This window comes from Aethalodelphis obliquidens, unplaced genomic scaffold, assembly GCF_003676395.1.
Source record: "Aethalodelphis obliquidens isolate GAN/ISIS:26980383/991018 unplaced genomic scaffold, ASM367639v1 scaffold6, whole genome shotgun sequence".
NCBI lineage: Eukaryota > Metazoa > Chordata > Mammalia > Artiodactyla > Delphinidae > Aethalodelphis > Aethalodelphis obliquidens.
This window is the reverse complement of record NW_020837950.1, coordinates 46140451-46159503: the sequence shown is the minus strand read 5'-3', so window position 1 is coordinate 46159503 and position 19053 is coordinate 46140451. Positions and strand designations below refer to the sequence as shown.

General features: G+C 39.4%; 1 protein-coding gene across 5 annotated transcripts in view; it reads right to left on the bottom strand.

Annotated features, from left to right (window-relative positions):
- EGF (epidermal growth factor) overlaps window positions 1–10734 on the bottom strand; it is a 93490-nt gene extending 82756 nt beyond the window's left edge. For 4 of the 5 annotated variants that reach the window (XM_027102826.1, XM_027102827.1, XM_027102828.1 and 1 more), the window contains exon 1: window positions 10172–10298. In XM_027102826.1, the coding sequence (XP_026958627.1) occupies window positions 10172–10298 (127 nt within the window). Of the gene's footprint in view, window positions 1–10171 lie in introns of all 5 variants that reach the window. The other variant, XM_027102825.1, reaches the window with a different exon arrangement.
- Window positions 10735–19053: the final 8319 nt, after the last annotated feature.

Below are 19053 nucleotides of genomic sequence, written 5' to 3'. Positions count from 1 at the left end.
TGGTCCATAAGGCATCAGGTAAACTGCAGCCCACCCACACCTCGCCCTCTAAGCTGAGAACCTCACTGTCCCTCAGGATACCCTGGGCATCTGGACCAGTGATGTCATCACTGTCAGTCCAAACACATAACTGATGTTCAATAAATATTTGTTGAATTGATTTGAATTAACTCATCGGTATAATTGGTGTATTTATAAAAGGAAATCTCAGTCCTACTTTCAAAGCGCTTTCAACATAGAGAGCTAGTAAGAGACTTTCCCCACACTAACTTAACATTATTAATACTTTTCAATCGAAAGAAGTAATAAAATCATTACATTGGTGGGTTTTCAACATCAATTGAGGGAGGTAACATGTGCTTGGTATATATTGTAAAATGAGTTGAGGGTCCTGAATTCCAGTTCTCTTAGGAACCTGGTGAGTTACTTCATCCCTCTGGATTTCAACCTCTCATCTGTAACATGAGGCAGTTGGGCTAGATGATTTTGAAGGTCCTTTCTAATCTAACATTTATCAATTCCTAACCTGCCTGTCTTATAGAATTCAATAGTTTCCTTGTTTGCCCCATTTTTGAAAGAATCCTAAGCTTGTGGTAAATTCATAAATAGATGTTATTCATCTTAACCCCTATTTTCTGTGAAATGTTTCCATCTCTCTGCTTCTCTAAACTTCAAGTACCAAATCAATAGTGTGTCATTATGAGCTCTAATAAAGGAAATAAAACAATAACCTAAAGCAAACAACCTGCCCCAAGTGACACCAAAAGCTCAACTCTCTGAAAGAAGTCTACAAAATTAATCAATTGATTAAATCTGTAAAAATTTTATTAAATGTACAAAATTTGGTGTTGGTCTCATTTATAACTAACACAATTACCTTCTCCTTTTCCTACCTTTACAATCATGTTCCTCATATTGCAAGGCTAAACAAATATTCACCTATAGATACTGAATTCTGAATGTTTCTAGAGGAACAGACAGAAAGAAAAGAAAATGAAGAAGTATTGGAACTCAGATGTTTCCTGAGTCCAATTCCATTGTTCTTATTATACCACCCTGACCAGTGCTGATTTCTGGGCCCTAGCTGTAGGCATTGCTGTATAAATACAGAGAAAAATACTTCATATAAGTTTCTTGGAATGTTGAAGGCAAATGTGACAAACCCTAAGAATAATTACTTAGAAAAATTAATTAATTGGGGATTTTGTACCATACTTTATCATCAAGGATAGTAACAAGTCACGGAGAATACCCTAGATGATTGTTAGGACCTGCCTCATGCCAAGAAACCAACTTCAGATTTCTCTAAGAACTGCTGACAATCTGAAGAAACAGGTATTAGAAAAATTACACAAAGCAAAGGTGTTGCTAATATGTCTTAGCTATGGTATTTGGTAGAGCAATAGCTAATATTTACTGAGAACTCACCGTGTGTCAGGCAAGATCCTAAGCACCTCACACGAATTAATTTATTTAGTCTTCATGACAATCCTGTGAGGTAAGTATTAGCAGCTCATATCAGCCACATAATTGGACCTTGTCCATTTCAGCCTATCAGAACCTGCCATGCATAGTGCACTGACTAGGCGTGAGAGGACTCCTTCATGCAAAGCAAGGCAACGAGCAAGTGCGACACTGGAACTACCACCTGTCCAAAACAGCTCCAGTTTTTCCTGGGACAAGATCAGTCCACTCGTGTAAAGCACCAACCACAATTCACTCTGTCTAAAAATATATCCTCTGTTTGAAAAATGGCATTTTATTCTGTCTATTGGAAGGAATAAAACCCGGTCATTTTATATGCATCAACACAGTGTGCATTAAAGACGGATATCCATGCAGAAGGTGCTTCTGTTTAGCTTTCTGTTCCAGAAGATAACACATCAATGTTGAAAGACAGTCTCCAATCAACCTCTCATGAGCATTACTGGGTACTTTTCAAATGCATTAAGATTCACGATGGAAAGTTTTCTTCACATACCTTATTTTTTTCCTCTTACATGAAATTTTTGCCATGACTCATTAGAATAGCCAAGAAATATAAAACTTTCAGAAACTTTTTCAAATGTTTCCCCAAACATAATAAGACTTTTGATCCACTTAGAGCTTTTAAAATTCTCAACAACATTGCCTCAATCTAAAAGATACACATTTCCACACACCGGGTAAATTAACATTAATGATAGTAACCTTTGCAATTTCCTTGCAAACCAAGGAAAGATTAAATTCCTGTAGTAAACAGAACAATTGCATGCTTCAGGGGGAAGGAAAAAAAAACACCAGAAGATCCCTGGTAGCTTCTACCTCTAGGCATGTTTTGAAACCTCATAAGGGAAGGACCCAAAATGAGAGGATTCGTGTCAACAGCCATATATTATGACAGTGTTGAGTTTGATGGGTCTTCCATCTTTGGCCTGTTTATACAAGGATAGTTTATGGAAGAAGAAAGATCCTTCTTCAAGCTTCTGAAATTTTAACCAGAAAAGCATTAAAGTGAACAAAATAAAATACTATTTCTCAACAGACACACCATGTGCTAAAGAACAAGACAGCTGCCATGAAGTTGTTAGGACTGTCTGTGTATCCTAGCAACAAACTACCCACAAAAAGAACCACCCCATGAATGAAATCCACTTACTACACACAAAGCTAGTCCGTAGCACCCTGATAGGTGTCTCGGAATGGAGGAAGAAGGTAGTGCCTTTCTCTGAAAGGCTTCGTCTATCCTATACTGGAGGGTACTTTGCAAATAAATCAGTGCCCACCATGAATCACTGTCATTCTCACACAAACTCCAGTGTACTAAGTATCCTGGGAAATACTTGGGAAATCCAAACACATTAGCATGGCCAGGCTTGGGAGAATATGAAAATCAAGGTCATAAGTGAAAAGAGATGCACACACCAATTCAAACTTCAGACTTAGAAAGGTCAAGAGGTGATGAGAGCAGAAGTTCCTGCCTTGCATTTGGCTAAAATGACTGCAGTTCTTATACATTAACTAATTTCCAGCATCAAAGGAAAATTTTGAATGATGACGTTAAGGAAAAGATCTCCTAAAGAAAGACATACGTGTATTTACATGTATTATTCCACAACCGCCCTCAGAGGTTAGTTACATCCGCCATATAAAATACAATGTGTTTTCAGATATGGCTAGATCTTTCAAGAAGTATAAAGGTCTCCTCTGTGTAATGTAATTTTTTCTTCTTCTACACCTGACAAAAACATTACACATCCTTTCAGGCCTGGATCTCAGTCATCTTCTTGTTGTGGGTCCCAGCAAATGGGACAGCTGGGGACATGACTGGAGTGATGGTAATGCAAAGCTAATATTTGTATTAACATTATTGTTAATAAAGAATCCCTACAAAATAAATCTGCATTACTGGGTCACCTAATATCCAGGTAATACTCCCTTCATGGTGAGTAGTATTAGCATTCTAGATGAAAGTATTCACCTGTAGGCAAGAAGGAAATAGACACTGGGGACAATTATGTTTCAATGCTCAAGGTTTTCTTTGTTGCTGTTGTTGTTTTTGTTCCTGGTTCTTTCTTAAAGTTAATTCTAACATTAGAAACTATAACACAGTGAAACTAACATTTTGTTCCCCTAGCTCTAGGATTGCTCAAATTTGGAGTTACTACTAAAACTTAACTAAACACTAAACTGCTTTGTGGAATTTGAGAATTTCTTGAAAAATACTGAGAAATTCCTTGAAAGAAAGTACATTGTTTAAAACTGACCTGGACATTCTGAAAAAGTTCTCCAGCTATTGCAGCTAGCTACTGAGTCTTTAATTTTTTTCCTCAGAACAGGTTTGCAAAACTATTTCATTAAAGTAATTGCTGAAATATCTTAGATCAGGCAATTTACACATATTGGAAAGTCACTAGTTTCTTTTCCGATTTTTCTCCACTATAATCAATGACTAAAAGGTTAAGAACGTTGAACAGATTTTAGAAGACGAGTTTCCCAGGTAAGGAATTTTTGTTTCCTTTCATCTGAGGTCTAATGTTTGATTTTTTAAGCGTCTGGATTAAGAGACAATATATAAATTAATCTAAATAAATTAGTACAATAGAATCTACGGGTCAATGATAAAAATAAGAGAGGAGACATCGTAATTGCTTCGTAATCCAAACAATTTGATTCTCCTAACAAGCAGACCACTGACTGGGGAATATTCTGCCTCTCTCATCTTCACCCACTGGTGGCTCTCATCCGTCCTCCTCCCATTCCGGCCACATCACTGTGGAGTCACGGTGCTTGTGGAAGACAGTCCCTCCTACCCGCCGCTCATTCTACCATTTCACCTGAAACATGGGACTGGCCTTTTGCTCATTTTCCTCAGCGCAAGTGAGATCAATCTTTAACTTTTAATCAGATCTTCTTTAATGACTAGTGATTAATAGAAAAGAAGAACAACCCACCTTACAATGGCTGGCCAAGACCAGACTTATGAAGGCCTCTTTTCAAGGCAGTGCCCCACCTCACTTCTGACCTGTGTCCACCGGGCCAGAGAAACGGCTCCCCTAACCCTGGAACTCCGCAGCCCCTTCCTAGCCTGAGAGTTCAGGAAAAGTCTCCGCTTCACGTGACATTGACACAACCTGGTCTTCTCTTCTGTCTCAAACATAACACTCCCCCATTGTGGAAAGACAAGCGAAAAGATTGGTTTCACCTGTGGCCAGAATTTCTCTTCTGAGAAACAACTGTTTTGTTTTTACTAAAACACTCCAGTGTACTATTTAGAAATTTTTTAAGGTTTTTAAATTATTATTTATAAAGAGAGGCCTAGGATATGATCAAGCAAACAGAATTGGAGGAGGAATAAATCTACAGTGGTTGCCTGAAACAGATGAAGGAGGCCGAGAAAAAGAGGACTAGGTGTAGATCAAGGTCACTGAGAAACCGGGGTGGCTAAATGTGGCAAGAAGCTGGCGCTCAAGAGAGGATGGTGGGTAAGGCTTTTCCACACAAAACAATTACTTAACTTTTAAGTACAAGAATGAAAAACATTTTGTTCTAGTTGTTTGATGTGCTGGATCAGGATGTGACCATGACTTTTTTTTTTTTTTGCAGTACGCGGGCCTCTCACTGTCGCGGCCTTTCCCGTTGCGGCGCACAGGCTCCGCACGCGCAGGCTCAGCGGCCATGGCTCACGGGCCCAGCCGCTCCGCGGCATGTGGGATCTTCCCGGACCGGGGCACGAACCCGTGTCCCCTGCGTCGGCAGGCGGACTCTCAACCACTGCGCCATCAGGGAAGCCCTGACCATAACTTTTTTTTTGCCACAAGCCTTCAGTTAAAGTTTGTACCCTCACAGCCCAAGGCACTGGCTCTTTTGAGAAGTGAAACAGGGTGGTGTGGGTGTGAGGTACTGGAGTGTGGGAAAGGGACAGCGCGTGAGGGAAGCAAGGCACACAGTAGTCAATAATTCAGTGGAAGGACCAAATGGACACAGAGCCTTTCCTTCCACATCACCGTCCCCGCCCAGCAATCCTCCAGGATAGAGGAGGGAGACAATGAGTTTCTCCAGAACATGAGATGGAGACACAGACCATTTTTATTTAAAAATCCTAAGATATTATGACCCCAGCAGGCCATAGAGCTTTAGAATTTATGAAACTCCAACTCATTCTTAGGGATGTGGTCTGTTCTTCTGGCCCTTATGGCAGAATTTCAGCACAACCCTACTTCAGGAGGGATCCTGGGGCGCTAAGTTAACCAACTGGGGAGATCAATTTTTATTTCTACAATTACATATTCTGAAAAAAGTCATTCACTATAAATAATTCCCCTTTACTTTATAAAAAACTTAGCAACCTTTTTGCTTTTCTCTTCATGCTTAAGTGAAAGGAGCTGAGCTAATAAGGAAGAAGGATGAAGCATTTATTCCATCATTTTACTAGTTCTCTGAAACAGTCTCTCCCAAGTAGGATGTGTAACCACTTCGAGATTGTAAGATGGTTCATTATTGTGTGGAAAAAAAATGTTAGAAATGTTATGTGTTGTATAATGTTCACAATATCAGTATATATATTATGTAAGTAACTGATAAATAAACATGTGTTTTGGGAACGTATGTCCACATTTTAACTTTTTTTTACAGATGGAATGGAGTTTGGAGACTATTGATGTTTAAAAAAAAAGCCCAACCATTTATTCTATACAAGGAATTATTTCAAATGGATTTTTTATGAAGGCAAATTTGTAGATGATAAAGTAAGATTCTGAATTTACTTAAGACAAATTACTAGTCCATTTACTTTTGATGGGAAAAAATTATTTGCTCTACTCTGAAATAAGCAAATAAGTCTCACCTTCCAACTTCTAAATTGAATGTCAAATAAAATGGACAACCCCCAACTAGCCCAAAAATGTAAATTCATTTGAAGAACTAATTTATCATTCCTTTATATGCCCTCAACAACTTTACAAATCTTAGGGAAATTGGTTCCAAACATAAGGAAAAATACATAAGAAATTTAAATACTTTCAAGTGGCTTGTTTTTGCTGTTGTTAAAATCACTACTGGTAAGAAATCTAACAAGCAGACTTACTTTGCACTCAGTGGAATTTTTTATCAGTTGATGTCACAGAAAGGCAAATATTGGAGCTGCAGTTCCGCAAGGGCACTCACTCAAACCAGTATGATACAGTTTTGTGTTTTTAATAAACATTTCTTTTGAGCACAGAAATACAAGTTATGTATGTTGAAATTATTTTGACTACAAATTGTAATGTTATAAAACTGTCATTGGGTTTTTCAATGTGGCATTTTTCCATGTGTAAAAGAAATTCAATTATTATAGAAGAAACTAAGCCATATTTAGAAGATATTACCACTATTCCCACCAATAAAATAATGTTAACAACAATAAAAATACTAATAGCAGCTAAGACTTATTGAGTGCTTATTACATGCCAGGCTCTGTTTTGTGCACTTTACATGTATTAACTGAGTGGCCGTAAACCCAGGCTACCCATTATGCCTGTTGAAATCACCAAGGGAGAGTAACAGAAAAAGATGCCCAGGTTCCACCTCCAGAAGGGACTCTGACTCACTCACACCGACCAGATGCTAACCCCATTGGTGGTTCTAATGTACAGCCAGCATTGAAAACAACTACTTCAACACAATCCTGACAACAATCCTTGGAGGAGAGGGTAGTTATCTTTACTTGATACTGAGGAAAATGATACACAGTTCACAAGCAGCAGAACTGGGATTTGAACCCTGGCAGGCAGTTTCCAAAATTTAAGCTCTTTACCACTGAGCTCTACTACCCCTCAAAGACCACAAACCACTGAGTATTTAGGTGATGCTTTTATTCACATGGTATGCATAAAAGATCATTCCTGTAATTTCTCTGCAGTTAGACTATTTTGAAAAAGCTTTTGCATAACTCTGGCTGAAAAAACAAACAAGATTTTGATCATGGAGTTCCTCTGGTTTGCACTTGACTGGGAAGCTGACCAAGCCTTAACCGGTGCTGAAATCAGTGATTTCACTGTTTGCTGCTAAAAGTGACCTCCCCAGTTGGCTAACTAGTGCCCCAGGATCCAGCCTGCAGCCAGCTCTCTGAAGCTTGACCTGTACTTCTTCTTCACTCTATTTACCAAGAAAGTTCATATAAATAATGCAGGTACAGATATAAAACAGGAACAGTTCCTTTTCAACTGCTATTTCTCCTCCAGGGCAAATAGGCTTGAAAGTTCAGAAGCCACTGGCCAGCAGTTTTCCTTACTGCTCTCCTTATGTACTGTAGTTCAAACAAAAGCTAACAGAATACACAGTTGATTAAAAAAAAAAAAAAAAAAAAGCAGGAGGTGTAGGGGAGGGAAGAAATGAAGAAAACCCAGTTCTGTGTTGTTATCACTTATTTTCTCTGGCTCACAGTCACATGCAAGACGACATTGCATGAAGTACCTGAATCAGACCACAAAGCATTCTTCCTGCTGGGTCAGGCTGGCTACAGGTGGTCTGTCTCAGTGCCAGGGGCAAGGAGAACTTAATTAGAGGAAAAATAGATGATGGTACCATATCTATCTAGAGAGTAGAAATACTGTCCTCTGAAACGCATGGGGCATAGGGTGTGACCCAGGCAGTTAGTAGCTAACAGGAGACCTGGAGTATAAAGTAGGGGCTTTAAACCTGTGACCTGCGAGGAACAAGGGAGCAAAGAGACAGAGTCACAAAGTGGCATCCAGACATTCCACCCTCCGTGGGGTCTGTGCCATGTCACTGCAGTGTTCAAGTAAGGCATTTTGTGATAGGATTTGATCAAAGAGATTTAGCCAAGATATGGAGCCCAGAGGACGTTTATTGAGCACAATCTGCTAGCCTCCGTGGCACGTGCATTTCCCGTGTTATCTCATGGAATCCACACAACAATTCTGAAAGGGGGCATTATTATTTTTCAGCAATATTCCACTGTAGATCAAGTATTAAGTAGGTAGCATGGATTTGAAATGAGGTATGTTTGCTTCTAAAACCTCTGTTCCTTCCACTCTGTGACACAGTTCCCCTAACTCATTGTCTCTATCCTGGGCTTCAAGTTTATGTCTTCAACCAGCCTCAGTGAAGACACTTCTGAGCCACTGGTGGGGTGGGGGTGGGGGTGCAAGAAGCCTGAGGTGCAGACTCACTTGCTAGCAGGGATCGGGTTGTTCCCTGGGACTCTAAAGCCATGAGTAAAAGTTCATTTTCGTACTATTTTTGCTGTCTCAGGTTCTGCTTCTTGAGTGGCTCCCACTATCTCCCCTCATCCCATGCAGATGGCAGTGCCTGACTCTGGTCACTTGCCAACTACTTCCACCCCAAAGTGGTCCAGTCCACTCGACATGACTATGTGTAAAGCTATGTCTCCAACAGCTGTGTCACAGGCTCATGAGGTCATTTTTGTCTTTTGTCATTCCCTTTTCATTGCTATTCTTTAGGGCCTTGATTAGCAGACCAGGGAAACCCACTCTATTCATTCAGCAAGAATTTATTGAGCATATACTACGAGCGCAGAAATGTTCTAGGTGCTGGGGACATGGAGATAACTAGAACGCAGTCCTTCCTTCCAGTACCCTAGGGCTCTGCTCACCTGTTCCAGTAAATGCTGCCTGGTGACAGGGCCCCGACTTCCTCACTGGTAACTTCCTTTACGGGATGGCCAGGACAGGAGCCCAACAACAGCTGTTTGCCTCAAAAGTGTTCCCTTTATTCCCACTATTTCATGCTATATTCCAGAGGCTTCTCTTCTGGAAAATTTACTGTATTCCTTCAATCTACCTCTTTTTGGGAACTAGCCCTCTTCTCAGAAGGGCAAAATGCCAAGAAGGGAATATCAGGGCAGTTCATGGTCTGTAATGGATGGAAATGTCTAACTTGTTTGAGCAGCAGGTTGGGAACACACCCAAGGATTAAATTAAATGAATCGAGGAGGGGGCAGGGGGAAGAGATATTTTTTCAGGCAAAGTCCTTACTCAGGATTGCTATTTTACATTCAGTAGAATTCCCACTCACTCTTGATTAAAAACCCATTTAATATGGGAGGGGTTGTGGCATATTAGCATTTCTTAGCAGTTCCCAAAATTACAATGCACCTGTTACTAAAAACTGGAGCTGCGTCAGAGCTTCAGAAACAGCAGTGAGGGAGGATGGGAAGAGGTTTAACTTGAAACTTAGCTTAACTTTCACAATGATAGAATCACTTTTGTGCCCAATTCCCTTCCCATTTTTCACTGGGTGTTAGCAGCCTCTGAGTTCTTAAACAAATTTATCCGAAGGAAGATATTTTTTCCTTCACGGCTTAAGAAACAGTCTCAAAAAAAAAAAATCCGTTTCCCCAGTTTCCCATATAAAGCTAATCAACTAAGTATTTAATCACTCCTCATGTCAGAATCAAGACGGAGGTTTATGTGAAATGTTCAGCTAGTTAAAAATGAGACCTATTCACTCACACACAGAAGAACAATTTGAGAGCCATGAATTTTTATAGTTAGTAGCAGATTAGCTCTAACAGCCAGCATTAGAAAACAAAAAGGAAGCAAATATACACGCCCACAGACAAACCAAAAAAAAAAAAAAAAAAAGCCCAAGTATACAAAACGGAATGAACAGGTATCTGAGGGCAGTTCCCGGGAAGACGCGAACTCCTTTTGATGGGGTTACTTACCCACACAAGTAGAATTCCCATTTCGCGAGGGAGAGCCTTCAGGACAGCTCCAGCGCTGCAGTGCTGAGAGGCTAACAAAACTAAATTTAAAAACTACCTGCAACAGAATGATAAGGAACAGCAGCATAATCTCGACGGGCTTGAACTCTCAATAGAAAATAAGTTGACTCTGCTTGAGCATAGCCCGAGCAAAGTGGGTATGTCTGACCCCCAGCGTGGCCACCCGGGTTGGCCTGCAGCCCTGGGGCATCTTTTCCTCTGCTGCCCTGTTGCCCTCGAGTTCCTTCTCCTTCAACTCAAGACAGCGTCAAAATGCAGCCTGAAGGGGACACTCCAAGGAAAGATTTCTTTATCGAAGTTTTTGGGAAGCCGGTACGAAATACCTGACACCCTTATGACAAATTTCGCGGAGTTTAACAGCCATGCACTGGAGGCCTGCCGCGGACTTCACTGTGACAGGCAAAGCGGTAGGGCCAAGGCTAGAGAGAGGAAAAAAAAAAAGGAAAGAATTGGTGGAAAGTTCCAACCACGACCCTTCATGAGGCTGAAAGAAGAAATATGGACATACGATTCCTCCCCAAACACGGTTTCTCTTTTTGAAAAGTAGAGTGACTCCCCTTTCCTTTTTAAAGCTTTTCGGCTCCACCCCTCTCCTTTAGCAACACTTGAGTGAGCCTCTGTTTGCAAATGCGAATGTGGGCAATTCCAGCTACAGGAAAGCATGGACGGTTGCCAAGGAGGAGATAGCTGACTATTCACCATAAACATTCCGGGCAGAACCAGGGGGAGAGCAAGGAGGGGGCCGGGGAGTTGCTCGTGATGTCTTGGAGGTACCTGCTGAATATTGGCTACGTTTGAATATCTGGAAGGATGGAGACCAAGTTAAACCACGTTGTATAAATCAGTGGTGAACAGCACGGCTGGTAATGCAGACTTTAGAGCCATTGATCACTCACCTGAGCGGTATTAAAGAAAAATGACCTTCAGCTCATTATCTGAACGAATGTCAACACCCGTGCACATTCCTGGAGCTTAATCTTTCTCCCTCCTGTATATTTTATAGCGGAATTTGAAAGATTATTCTTTCCAAATCAAAGGGAAATCCCTGACGCCAGATGAATCGCTACAGTATGCACAGACACCTTTTCTTTCAGCAGGACCATAATAAAACATCGTGAGGGGCCAGGAGTGCAGGGAGAGGAGGGGATTGTTATCATAGAGCAGTGTTGGAAAAAATAAGCTAATAGCGCAAAATCTGGGAAGCATTGGAAATCCAGCATAGCTGAATGCTGTTCCTTCTCAGATAGTTTAGGCTATCTTTTCACATCTCAGTGATAGAAAATAAAAGCTGCAAGTGTGGAATAGCTGTCTCCTCGACCACTTTCTACTTGGAACAGCAGCAGTTATTTCTTCAGGAGTGCACCCAGGACCCAGAAATATCCAGCTCAGGCAAACCATTTACACCAGATTTGATGAACAATGGAAATTTCTGCCGATTTATTTCATCCTGGAAAACAAGCTTTCATTTAAGTTGCCCAGAGGTAGTGTTCCCAGTGCTAGTCAAAATGTAGATAAAGCGATAGTCACAAAAATAACAGTCACGCTGGTGAACACCCCTTATGGAGAACGGGAACGACTCCAAGCCTTTTACTCATGCTTAATTATGTTCTCGTCATTTTCAAATACTGGGTCACTTTTCTGAAACAGCTAAAGTCAGGATTCCTCTGATTTCAGCCGGCCTCTGCCCGGCAGCTCTGACCCCTTACAGGAGAAACAGACCCTAGGGGGCAGCAGAAGTCACAGGGAGTGGGGGTGGGGTTACATGGAATATTCCATTGCTTTCTGGACTCAGACTCAAGACTCAGAATGAATGTCCTACAAATACCCTGCACGGAGTTACTAACCTTGTTAATGAGCTTCCCCTCCAGCAAATGCATTGCCGGTGTCACAGGTGACAGCAGTAGAAGGAGCTTGCTTAGAGGACAGTCTATGTTAGTGGAGAAGAGAGAGGAGAATAACATGAACACAAATATGAAATAACCCACAAATATATTCTATTTGGATTTTGAACCTCTCATATTATTTTTGTTGTAAAAAATCTTGCTTTCCGAATTACGGGTCACTTGGGCTAATGTGGTCATTAATGTTGAGCATAAGCCCCTTAGGAAATGGTGGAGTCAACATGGATATGGTAGATGCTGAGACTAGTGACTCATGTTAAAGGTCAATCCCAGCTCATCCAGAGACAACCTAAGGTTGCCCAGATGGCAAATACATAGGACAGGGGCTACCACCTAGAAAGGACATCCAGAGATATTTAATAAGTCCATATTCTTATTTCTAAATAAAACTGGACCTCTCCTGGACAAATGAACATCCTCCTTATTTTAAAGTTGCCTAGAAATCTATTGTAGCTTTATGGGTTTGAGCTGCCTAATACCTTTTAGTTTCTGGGATTGAGTCAAATTAACTAATTCATTGATTAATTAAAGAGCTCTATGTGATAGGACACTGTAGGGAATACAAGAAATAGAGGTCATGGTCCCTAAATTCAAGACCTTGTTGAGGTTGATGAACCACCACAACAAAGAAGAGTCTATGAGTATGAACTAATGAATGACCAGTCACCAAGTATTCTGAGGGTGTCAGGAAGAAGGGGAACTGCACAAACTATGTGGACCAGAGCATGCAGCAAAGCTTTCTGGATTAATTAGGAAGCCTCAGACGGGCATGGAGAAGGAGGAATGCCATGCTGACAACAGGATTTGTGACAGGACAAAGAAAAAATTGCTTATTTATTAGATCTGTAGATCCTGAGGTGATGCAGTTGGATGGGAGGACCTGCTGGTAGGTCCATGAGAGAGTTAGAGGTTAATGGCAAGGGGACAGCTCTGAATGCTTTTAAACATGAGTGGACATCAATAGGGGAAGGGAGGCTATTGGGAGATATGTTTATGTGTGCTGGTCATCATTCTACCTCTTCAGATAAAATTTCCCTATTGAAGCACAAAGCACTTAATTCTCCTGGCTGTACACACAGCTGTTATTAATCATTACCACCAGCACCCCGTCAACAGATTGCTTCCAATATGTCAGGCATACAGGAAATACAGAAGCTTTATTCACATTGCTTCCATTCCTCAACACCATCTTTCAAGGTGGGTATTATTGCCCCATTTCACCAGTGAGGACGTTGAAGATCAGAAAGGCTTAGAAGTTTTTCCAATATTACACACATTTATGGAGAATATGAATTCTGAAGTCATGATTCTCTCCTCATTAGATGGTGTTTTAGATCAGAATAAACAGGCTGGGATATCATCAAAAGAAAGATGTATATGATCACAGGAACCAGAGGTGACAAGGCAGTGCATTTTGGTAGGAGTGACTATTAAATATCCATCCACAGAAAGAGCACACAGATTATTTCACAGTCCACTTCTATCAATAAGTGTCAATTGTATCGGGACAGCTCCTACAAGATTTGAAAACATTTTCTTGTTCTTCAAAAAGAAAGTTGTTGACATCTGTCTGGCATTCTTAGCGATTCATCCATGGCAGAAATGGAAATAGTATTAAGGAAAAGAAATTAGGATCCCAGGCACAGGAGTTAGCTATCAAGGGCAAATTACAATTTATCAAGATATGCATACCAGATATAAAAATTGTATTGAAGAAGAAGAAGGGCAACTGTGCTCCTTGGTTTTTACCAAAATGAGTTGAAAACTTATATCCACAAAAAACCCTACACACAAATATTTACTGCAGCCTTATTCATAATTTCCAAATTTTGGAAGATGTCCTTCAATAGGTGAATGGATAAACAAAATGTGGTACATCCATACAATGGAATATCACTCAGGAATAAAACAAAATGAACCATCAAGCCGCTAAAGACATGAGGGAATCATAAACGCGTATCACTAAGTGAAAGAAGTCAATTTGAAAGGCTACATACTGTAGGAATTCAACTATATGACATTCCGGAAAAGGCAAAACTATGGAGACAATAGAAATATCAGTGATTGCCAGGGTTTGGGATGGAGGAGAGATGAGTAGGGGGAGCACAAAGGATTTTTAGGGCAGTGAAACTATTCTGTATGATCTGATAATGGTGGATACAGGCCATTATACATTTATCACAACCCACAGAATGTACAACAACAGGAGTGAACCCTAATGTGAACTATGGACTTTAGTTGATAATAATGCATCAATATTGGCTCATTAATTATAGCAAATGGACCACATTAATGCAAGGTATTAATAGTAAGGGAAACTGGAGGGAGGGGGAGGGAAGGCAAGATATGGGAATTCTCTGTACTCTGCACAATTTTTTTTGTAAACCTAAATCTGCTTTTAAGAAAAATAGTTTATTATTTTTTTAAAAAAAAAAAGTAATACTATGCTTGATGCACAGATTAAGTAATACCATGCTTCTAATGAAAGAAATCAGATTTTTAAAAGTACTTGGTATAAAAGAAGGAAAAGAGAAGTCCTACCCATGCTCCATCTTTCAGCTAAGTCCACCCCAATCACCTAGAAAGGTTCCTCTGACTAAGAGGAAGAAACAAGCCTTCAGGAACTGGGTATTTATTGTTAAAAGAGCATAATAATCCATAATATATAATTCCTAATTCTGTGAAGCAGCAACAAAATTTAAATTAAAAAAAAAAAAAAAAGCTCGTTTTAGACTGCAATCCCAGCAGGCCTATTGGTTTGCAACCTCAGGAGTTCCCTGGGTGAAAATCGAAACAGGCCTCTGAACACAGAGGGCAGAAGAGAACAAAGAAAGAGGCAGACCACTCCTGATTGGTACGTGGCAGGTTTAATAAGTAAGGGAACTCATTTACAAGACTTGACTTCGGCACCCACAAAATGAGTAAATCTTCACGCTTACCCCCTAAAATCTTAAAATTTTCTGTAGAGGCCTTAACTGAGTTCAGTCATGTATTCCATCCAGATGATCTCAACAACACATTGTTCTCTCAAGGCCGAGTCCTTGAAACGGCTCCGGCTATGAGAACGGTGGGCAGAACATACATTCCAAGGGCAGGGGAGGGGAGGGGGTGAAGAGCCTCAGATCAACTGGTGGTCACGTCCTCTTGATGACCTCCTCCTACAATCCCTCCTTCATTGTTCCGTCAGGTATTTTAACTTCTAAAAATATCGAAAGTTAATGGAAAGAACTCTGAGTTTTCTATCATCTGTTGTCCCTTGGTATCTGCAAGGGACTGGTTCCAGGACCCCCTCAGATACCAAAATCCAAGGATATTCCAGCCCCTTATATAAAATGCCTTCATATTTGCATATGACGTACACACATCCTCTCCTAAATCATATCTAGATTACTTATAATACCTAATGCAATGTAACTGCTATGTAAATAGCTGCCATCACGTGGCAAGTTCAAGTTTGGCTTTTTGGAACTTTCTGGAATTTTTTTCCAAAAATTTTCCATGAACGGTTGGTTGAATATGCAGATGTGGAAGCCAGAGATATGGAGGGTCGACTGTACAATCTTTCCCCTGACCTTCAATTCTGCTGAATCTATAGAAAGCATAGTTCCATTAAGTATAGAACATTTGAAGGCTTGACAAGAGTACTACAGATGCTATAAGTTATATATAATTTCATATAATTAAAACTACTTGCTGGAAACTAATGAAAATGCAAACCATATTTTCAGCTCTTCCTTTGCTTTTATTATATTTATTAAACTGTGAAGTAGTATCTTCTCTCCATTCCTCTACCTTCAGACAGAAACGGTGTGAAAATAATCATGGTTTACAACTTAAAATTGGAAAGATGTATAAAATAGATGGTGGAGAGAAAATATTTGAGTAAATGATATATTTTTAAAGTTTCAAATACCAGACAAACAAAATAAATTAAGTTGCTTTCATTTGGTTTCCCAGCCTGACTTCCAGTTGAGATGCATCACGTTTTATTTTATTAAAGTAAAATTTATACAAAGTGAACAGATTTTAAGTATAAAATCTGATGAATTTTGGTAAATGTATACATACATTAAGCCAACACCTCAACCAAGACAAAATGTTTCCATTACTGCTGAAATTTCCCTGTGCTCCCTCCAGTCAACGCCCCCCACATCCACAGGCAACCATTGTTCTGATTTCTATCGTCATAGGTTAGTTTTGTCTGTTCTTGAACTTTATAGAAATGCAGTCATACAGTAGGTTTGCTTTTGTGTCTGACTTCTTTTGTTCACCATAATGCTTTTGCTATTTATCCATGTTGTTGTGTGTATCGGTACTTCATTCTTTTTTATCTCTGGGAAGTATTCTTTTGTATGAATAGATCAAAATTTGTTTATCCATTCTCCTGTTGATGGACATTTGGATTGTTTCCAGGTTTGGCTCAATGAATGTTTTCATTTCTTTTCAGTTAATACCTAATTACTGGTTCATAGGGTAGGTATATGTTTAACTTCATAAGAGGCGGCCAAATATTTTTCCAAAGTGGCTGCTCCTGTTTATATTCTCACAAGCAATGCGTGTGAGTTCCACTTGTTCCACATCCTCACCTACATTTGGTATTGGCAGTCTTTTTAATTTTAAACATTTTAGTAGGTGTAACATAATATCACATTGCAATTTTAATTTGCTTTTCCCTGATGAATATTGGTGTTGACCATCTTTTCAGATGTTAATTGATCATTCATGTATCTTCTTTTGTGAGATGTCTATTCACATCTTTTGCCCATTTCTTTATTGCGTTTTAAATATTTTTACTGATTTGTAGAAGTTCTTTGCATATATTCTGGATACAAATCTGATCTATGTATTACAAATATGTAAATATGTACATCAGATCTATGCATTACAAACATTTTCTCCCAGTCCATGCCTTATCTATTCATTTTCCTAACAATATCTTTTGATGAGCAAAAAATTTTAGCTTTGATGAAGTCCGATTTATTATTTTTTTCCTTTACAGTTATATTGTTGTCTATGTTATCTCTAATAAATTATTGCCCACTCCAAGCTTTCAATATATTCTCTTATTTTTTTCTAGGCACTTTTAGAATTTAAGCTTTTATGTTGGGGTTTGTGATTCATCTTTATTAATATTTGTATATTATACGAGGTTGGAGTTGAAGTTTATTTTTCTCCACATATATATTCACTGAATATATAGTTAAATTGGGGAAGAACTGACATTTTTACAATATTAAGCCTCCGAATCTCAAATATTCTATATTTCTCCATTTATTTAGGTCTTCTTTAATTTCTCTCATCCATGTTTTTGACTTCTCAGTGTAGAGCTTTACCCATCTTTTGTTAAATTTATTTGTATTTTACGTTTTTTGAATGCTCTTACAAATGAATAGTCCTCTGATTTTATTTTCTAGCTATTCATCGCTCTTTCAGAGAGATAAAATTGAGTTTTATATAGGGACTTTGTATCCTGCAACCTTGCTAAACATTTCCCAAATGAGTATTTTTTTCATTGAGCCTAAAGCCTAATGTTTTGCTTACAATACCAGATGTAAACTCAAAAATATGATACAAAATCATGTTTTTTTTTTTCTCAAACATCAGCTATCTTTACTTGCCATCAGTCAGGAGCCATCATCAGGAATAAGATGAAGAAGAAAAGCTTCCATTTAGTCCTTATGAGAAGTAGACATTAAGTCCATTTTATGGAAGGTAACTATGAGGTTAGAGAAGTTAAGGATCTTGTCCAATGTGTCAGAGCTATTAAGTGATGGAGATGGACACAAACACCATGTCTGTCTGACTCTAGAGTATGTGCCTAAACCACTACTCTCTAGGGCCTCTTGTTTTTCACTAATAATGTGAAGATGTGTGCCCATCCCCCATGCCAGCTCCTGATACCAGGGCATCAACAGGAAAATATGGGTTACCACAGCCACCTTCTGTTCTCTTTTTGTCAACTTCCTTGGTGTCTCCTCATGTTTAAAATTCTACCCAATAAGGTCACTCTGGCTGCTGGTGAATGCCAGAATTTGTGTTGTTTGGAAAACGAAGCAGCCTTTTTCAGTGATCCATAAAGTTGTTCCTGGAGATAATAAGAAAAAGAGGCAGTCATTAAATTAAATAAATAGATGTCCGGATTTTCACGGAAGTTTGAAGCAGTGCTCCAGACAGGGAAGTGAAATGTGATTATAAGAAAACAACCCCAAGAATGAATGCAAGTGAGTATCTTGTTTGTGGAATAACCAATAAGGTGGTGTTATTCCAATTTCTACACAAAGACTGTAAGTACATTGGAGAAAGAAGAGAGGAAGGAATTTAGCCAATTAATTTAGCTGGGGCAATTAAAACACTGAATCTTGGATCCTGTGACAGCTCACCTGAATTAAATCTACGTCAAGGAAAGGATCCATTCTCTCATAGGTCACCTGTGGTTCCAGTTTCCCTGGGTGCATTCATGTGTTCATTTTAACCCTTTCATGAAATGTATCTGCTAAACGAAGAATAACAAAATTATGCAGCTCTGACATTGTGCAGATGAAACCTCTTATGTGCAGTATTTTAAAACTATACATCAGAATCTGACTGTCTTTTTTATTCAAAGGAAATTTATGTTGTTTCCACAGAGTTTGAGAACCAGCTATAATCTTCATTCTTCATTCCCTCAAATGAAGGCGATTACCATGTGTATATACAAGTAAACGTTACAGCCTCAGTTCTCCCATGTGTGCTAAGGCAAAAAGAAGAATCGAGATCATCACACCTGGGTCTTAGGCCACAGCTTGTCCAAAATGTAACTTCCAGCAGGGGATCTACTCTACAGTTATGACCAAAATGAACAGAACTGAAGTTTTTAATAGCCTAGCCCATTCACAGTATGACAGACTTTGGCATGATTCCTAGATTATACTCTTGGTTATG